This window comes from Phyllostomus discolor, chromosome 4 (genome assembly GCF_004126475.2).
Source record: "Phyllostomus discolor isolate MPI-MPIP mPhyDis1 chromosome 4, mPhyDis1.pri.v3, whole genome shotgun sequence".
NCBI lineage: Eukaryota > Metazoa > Chordata > Mammalia > Chiroptera > Phyllostomidae > Phyllostomus > Phyllostomus discolor.
This window is the reverse complement of record NC_040906.2, coordinates 204,178,158-204,185,137: the sequence shown is the minus strand read 5'-3', so window position 1 is coordinate 204,185,137 and position 6,980 is coordinate 204,178,158. Positions and strand designations below refer to the sequence as shown.

General features: G+C 55.5%; 1 protein-coding gene across 1 annotated transcript in view; it reads left to right on the top strand.

The window, feature by feature from the left end:
- The first annotated feature begins 3,177 nt into the window (after positions 1 to 3,177).
- Positions 3,178 to 6,980, top strand: part of EZR (ezrin) — a 46,273-nt gene continuing 42,470 nt past the window's right edge. The window contains exons 1-2 of the mRNA XM_028510038.2: positions 3,178 to 3,331; positions 4,209 to 4,301. Coding sequence (XP_028365839.1) covers positions 4,290 to 4,301 — 12 coding nt within the window. The 5' untranslated portion in view covers positions 3,178 to 3,331; positions 4,209 to 4,289. The remainder of the gene's footprint in view (positions 3,332 to 4,208; positions 4,302 to 6,980) is intronic.

Below are 6,980 nucleotides of genomic sequence, written 5' to 3'. Positions count from 1 at the left end.
CTATTTGTGAGCCTCTCTTCCTGGGACAAGCCTGGCACCAGCACGGAGACAGCTCCAGCGCCATCTGATGGGAGGCTGCAAGCAGGGGAGGAGGATGTTCCCGGTGACGTTCCTGTCCTTGCTGCCGTGAGTCCAGAGCTGCCCCAAGGGCTGTCACTGCAGTGTCACCGGCCTGAAGAGCTCCCGGCAGGCACTTCACCACCAGCCTCACGTGTCCACGTGATCCCCCTCCTCCAGCTGAAAAGCCCAAACCTGCAGCAAGGAGCCCGTCATTCAGGGCCACTCGTCTGCAGCAGGGCAGGGAAGGCTGCCCGAGACTCCCGGCTCTGGGTTTCCTCACTTCCTCCCGTCCTTGCCACTGACCGTCAGACACGGACGAAGCTGTGCCTTACAAAGACAGGGGAGTAACTCCACAAACGGAGGGTGAACGGAGAGGCCACAGAACTAAATGTGTTGGGACCCTGCCACACCCTAAACCAGGGGTTCTCCAATGTTGACGGAGACTTGTTAAAGATGTAGATCCAGGGTTTACCTGAGACTTTTTTTCTTTTTTAAGATTGTATTTATTTATTTGAGAGAGAGGGGAAGGGAGGGAGACAGAGAGGGAGAGAAACATCGATGTGAGAGAGAAACATCAGGGTTGCCTCTTGCGTGCTCCCAACTGGGGACTTGGCCTGCAACCCAGGCTTGTGCCCTGACCAGGAATTGAACCGGCAACCTTTCAGTTCCCAAGCTGGTACTCAGTCCACTGAACCACACCAGCCAGGGGTACCTGAGACTTACTGAACCCCCAATTACTAAGGTGAGACATGAGTGATTTTTTTAAAGATTTTATTTTACTTATTTTTAGAGAGGGAAGGGGAGGAGAGAGAGAGAGAGAGAGAGGTACATCAATGTGCGGTTGCTGGGGGTCATGGCCTGCAACCCAGGCATGTGCCCTGACTGGGAATCGAACCTGCGACACTTTGGTTCGCAGCCTACACTCAATCCACTGAGCTACGCCAGCCAGGGCTGGGACATGAGTGATTTTTATGCACACCAAAGCTTCTATACCACTGTCCTAAACAATTTTTACAGATTCATTAAAGTTGTCTTCTGTGTATGTTGCCGGGGGTGGGGGGAGGCAGAGGTGGCTGTGGTGGGATATTAGGTTCTATAATTAGGGGACAACAAATTACCACTGGAAAATCACCTGAACCTACTCATAAGATACACTAAAAATGTTTTTTCTTGGGAGAGGGCTGCATAGTAACAAGTAAATATAATGTGTAATACTTCCCTAATGTATAATATATGGGAAATGCATATGCAAATAGGACTCTATACTGTTTTGCCTTGTGCAAGGAAAGCAGACCTACAAGTCGAATCTGAGTAAGTTAAACGCTCCCACCCTGTGACCCAGGGGCACGACAACAAGGTCACCCCCGTGCTACGGACGGAGAGGCGGGAGCTCAGGCAGACTCACTCGCCCAAAGTGGCTGCTACGAGTGCTGCGTCTGGAATCCAGACACATCTCTCTGCTTCGGAAACCTGTGATCTTCTCACTTTTCAGCATTTCCCCAAAAGGTCAAGTTCAGAAATAAAGGCCGTGGGCCGCTGCTATTCCAAACCTCTAGTTCAGAAGACGACACGCTGAGATGGAAGACTGGGGGCATGAACCCTCAGCAGCATTAGACCGGAAGTGGCTGGCCAGGCTCCAGGCGGTGAGGGGGGGCGAAGGCAGCCTCCTGGAGGGGGTGTCCGATCGGAACCATTATTCCCACAGGTCACTTAGGTGTTGTTCCTGGTTTCCTTCCCACCGCAGTGCGGTTACCTTTCCATCTTCATCTCAGTGAAAAAGGAAGTCAGCCTTTCAGAGGGAACAGAGCTGTGTGCACAAAGCAGACAAGATATCAGGAAAGGCCACTGCTCCACCTGGACGCTGACATGCCCGGCGCCTGCAGTGGGGGAGGGTCACCGGTGCCCACTAACAGGGGGGCCTCGGAGGCAGCCAGCTCCTGCGGCAGGTCGGCCATCACCAGGAGCCCCACGGTGTGCTAAGCACTTCGCACGCCTGATTCCACCGAATCCCCACCAACCTCCGTGGGAGGGTGCTGCGGGTGTCTCCAGTCCGCACACGGGGAGAGTGTGGTGGTCACTCTGTGCAGGGAGAGATTCGAGCGCCTCTGTGTGCCAGGCACCGTTCTAGGCATCTTACATGTTACCACCTCCTTTGATCCTCATAGCCACCCCATGAAATAGGCGCCATAATCACGCCACAGGCAGTAGTCAGTGGTGGGCCCAGGAAAGGGGTTCTGGAGATGCAATGGTCTCAACCCTTAGTCTACAGCACAACCACCTCAAGGGTTTGAAGACATGGACTGCTGGGCCCCTTAGTCCCAGAGTTTCTAATTCCTAGGTTTGGGGGAATTCCTGGAAATGTGCAATTCCCAGGGGATGTGTGGCACTCCTCATCTGGGCACCCCATGTGGGAAGCGGGGCTCCAGACCAGCTCTCTTAAATCTCGGTGCAACAAACCCTATTGGCCACCGAAGTGCATGTGTTTTTTAAAATCCCTGAGAGCTACTTGCAAAAGTACTAAAAATAAGTCCTTGCATTTCTCCCTCTGGAGATTTTTGTTACAGCTTTGCGCTACTCGAGTCAAACGAGACCACCTGTGTCCTTAAATGAGCGCGTTCAGTGATCGAGCGTCCTCTTGCTCCTGTCCTCCTGGGCCGAATCCGCCCAGGCCGGCCGGCCACGTGCGCTGAGACACAGCTGCCAGATAAAGTCCACCCCAGGCTCTGGGTTCTCAGAACCCGGCCTCGGTCCCGACGCAAGGACAAAATGACCTGATCACGGGGACAGCCGCACCCCAGAACGGCCCAGCACTTCCACTGTGGCCACCAGTCCTCCAGGTTTATTTACATTTTCTTGATTTCCCTCAGTCCGCTGTGGGGCAGGCAGTCTCACACTTTACACCTGCAATCAAATTCGGCAAAGTTCTCCAAGGGCAAAGGGACAAGCACCGAAGAAAGAAAGGTCTTTCCGCTGAAGACAGCCTGCGGGGCGGGTGGGAGAAGGAATGCGCCTCCACCCGGGTCTCCGCGGCCTCAGGGGCGCCGGGCGGGGCGGGGAGGGGCGGACGGGAGGTGGAGGGCGCCGGGGGCGTGGGCAGTGGCCGCAGCCATCTTGCGCGCGGGCGCACCTCGCAGGTCGGGCGGGCGGGGCGGTTAGGGGCGCGGCCCCAGGACCCCGCCCCTCCGGGGACTCTAGGCTGCACCGGCCGCGGGCACACAGCGCCGACGCACCGACAGCGGAGGAGCTCAGCAGACCTTTGCACGCTCCGTAGGTGAGCCGAGCGCGCGGCCGTAGTTGGCGGGCGGAGGGGTCGGTCCCGGCCGGGGGATTCGCGACACGCGCTCCGCGGAGGGGACAGTGGCCGGGGCTCCACGACGGGTGTGGCTGGGCCGGCCTGACGGAGGGGAGGACCGCGCTCGAGCTCCGGGCTAGTGGTCCCCGAGGGGAGCTGGCCTTGGGGTCCCGGGGTCCTGGGGTGTGCGGCCCGTAGGGGCCCCGCCTGGTCCCCAGCGCACGGTTCTTTGGTTTGGCCCAAATGAACGGCAGGTGAGGCTGAACCTGCCAGTGTGGTCGCGCCGGCTGCTCCGCGCGCCACTTCTTTCCTCTGCCCCCCTCGAGTCCCCCTCCCGAAGTGCCAGCGGAGCCCGGGCTGCGCGGACGCGCCCCTGCCCGCGTCCCTCCGCCTCGCTGAGGCGGGCGGGGACAATTTTTAAAAAGTGTTTCTCAAAGGCTTGACGGTTGTGGTTTCAGCCGTGGGGCAAACGGTTGCTTCACAAAGTGAAACTTGTTTCTGCTGGGCTCCCCGCTGGCTTCCTGGAAGCCCCGAAAAGTACGCGGTGGACCCTCGTCCGGACGCCTCTGCGTCCCCGTGCCGCCCCGCCCGCGCTGGGCACCCGGGCCTCCCACCCTCCCGGTCCGGGTCCCGGACCCTCGCGGCCCGGCCCGCGCGCGCCGTCCCCGCCGAGGCCCGCCGCCTGGGTCCCGGCCCGGCACCCCCTGGGCGCGCGCCCGCCCGGCCCGTCGTCATGGCAGATTGGGCGGTGACTCATCCCGAGCGCGCCGCCCGGCCCGCGGGTTCTTAAGCAGCAGCGCGCGGGGCGGGAGGAGAGGGGACGCCTGTGCGCTCTAACGCGTTCGCCTGCCTCCAGGTCCCGAGAGCCGAGCCGTCTCAGCTGCCGCTGGCGACTAGTGTTTCCTGAGAATTGAGGAAAACCCACCAGGAACCGAAAATGCCGAAACCAGTAAGTAACCCAGCCTCCGAGCTGAGCTGGGTCGCACCTTCGGGCTCTATTTCCGAGCGGAGTTACCTGGAGGAGGTGTTGGGACAGCTCTTTGTAAACAGGGTTTTGTTTTTTTTTGAGCTGCCAAGACGGCGGGAGCAGGTCGTTTTGTTCTTTGTTTGGTTGTTTGTTGAACTCAAAGAAAACACAATGAGGGTGCTTTTCTTTTGCGAAACCCCCTCCCCCAGTAGTTAGGGACTTTTATAAAAACTAGAACCCCCTACTACACTGCTTCTGTCTGTTTCAAAAGTGGATTCTAATGCAACTTGGCTTTTGAAAAAGAAGAGTTGTCCAAATCGCAGAGACGGCCAGGTGGCTTCCGGTGACGCACGCAAACTCCAGTCCCTGCAAGTGGCCCGGACAAATGCGCCCGGAATCTGCCCGTGGCGCTTCCCAGGGCGTCTGGCAGAGGAAGCCGAGTCGTGGTCGGCACTCGCCGTTCCGCCGGCCCGCGAGGCAGGCGGTGCTCGGTCGCCCCGGGAATTTGCTGGTGCAGCAGGATTCCTATCTCTGCGAGAGGGCTCGTAATGGACCTGAAGTGCAGGCGAGGGAGGGCGGCCCTGGAGTTCGATAAGGTGCCTCCTCCCTGGCCTCCCGCGGGCGGCGCAGGCCTGCTGCATCCCGTAAACATCAGCTAATTAAAGTGCTGCCTGGCCGCACCTGTCCCTGAGTCTGAGTGTGTCGCCATGTCGGTGAGGTTGCTGGCCAGGCGGAAAGGTGTTTCGGCTGTTTTGAGTTATGGGAAGAAGACAGGTCCTTTGTGCTGGGCGTTTCTTAGAAAGTTGTGCGTCTTTAACACAGGGGAACTGGTGGCTAGATATTGGGGGGAGGATTTACAGTGTTTTAATTGAGTTTTGAATCACGGTGGAGGAAATATCTGGACTCGTTAAAAATTGCAATAAAAGATACATACGGAATTTATTTCTAGCTTTACAAACAAGTCATGGAGTTAGTACTTGTATTTTTCCTACTGTAAAATGTTAGATTTTCTACAAGGAGTTTTTAATTAATAAAATTTTATTTTACTGTTAGGTTAAATAAGTTACTATATTAATATGCCAATAGAAACAGAAGGTAATATAGTTTTTGCCTAAGTCACATCATGAAGATGATTCATTCATGGTGCAAAAAATTCTTTTCCTACACAAAATTCTTTGTTTTATTTTAAAATTTTATTTTTTTATTTTTAGAGATGGGGAAGGGAGGGAGAAAGAAGGGGAGAGAAACATCAATGTGTGGTTGCCTCTTGTGGGCCCTCAACTGGGGACCCTGGCCTGCAACCCAGGCATGTGCCCTGACTGGGAATGGAAATGGGAACCCTTTGGTTCACAGGCCCGTGCTCAGTCCACTGAGCCACACCAGCCAGGGCAAAATCTCTTTTTATTTATTCACTTTTAGATAGGGGAAGGAAGGGAGAAAAAGAGGGAGAGAAACAGCAATGTGCGAGAGATACATCCATCTGTTGCCTCTTGCGTGCCCCCAAACTGGGGACCTGGCCCACAACCCAGGCCTGTGCCCTGGCTGGGAATCGAACTGGCGACCTTTTGGGTTTGCAGGCCATAGCTCAGTCCGCTGAGCCACATCAGCCAGGGCCCTACACAAAATCCTTCATTTCAAACTTGCAAGAGCCACGTGACATCCAGGCTCTTTCCGGTGAAACTGACCGGAATGCAGGCCCTCACTCAGGGCCCAGGCACGGGCAGCCACGCGGAGCCGGCCCGCCGGAAGCGTGGTCCTCCCTATTTCCATAGGAGACAAGGTGCGCAGTTCAGCATTTACAATGTCCCTCAGAAAAAAAGTCAGCCCGCCAGTTTCCCATCCTACTTCTCTTCCCATTTCTCACATTGAACCCGACTTCATTTCATGTTTCTGATTTTATTGTAGTAAAATGTACCTATCGTCTTACCAAACGGAAACTCGGTGCCTATTAAACGCCTCCTCCCCACTCCCCTCTCCCCTGGGCCCCTGGCAACCACCACCTTCTCCTTCCTGTCTCAGTGAGTGTGACTGCCCCGGGGACCTCAGGGAGTAGAATCCCAGTGTTTGCCCTTTCGTGTCTGGCTCATTTCACTCAGCGTGCTGTCCTCAAGGTCCGCCCAGCTTGTCGCATGTGTCAGAATGTCCTTCCTTTTCAAGGCTCCTTCTCACGGCGCGTCCCTTTTAACTTCGTTTCACTTTCAAGGTCTTTGGTGGTGGATCAGAAACTTAGAAAATGTTTTTCTGACAAAGCAAGGGTTGTTGTTGGTAAGGAGTGGTAGTAGCCATCACCCCATGTATTAGGGTCCTGAGAACCAGAATCCCATTTCAAAAGACTGATTTTATATAATGTCTACAGCTATAACTCCAAAACGCTGTTGGAGCCTGGGCTGGGGAGCTCAGGAGATTAGTGTCACCCCAATACGCTAAGGTTGTGGGTTTGATCCCCGGTCAGGGCACGTGCAAGAACCAGCCAGGGAATGTATAAATAAGCAAAATAGCAAATTGATGTTTCTTTCTCCCTCTCTCTCTCTCTCTCTCTCTCTCTCTCTCTCTGTCTCTGTCTCTCTAAAATCAAAGCAGTGTTGGAAGGTCACCTTTTAGGTAAACCACTTGGGAAAGTCCTACCTGCCTACTTTTTGGTGGTGTGGGAGTGGTTTCTTG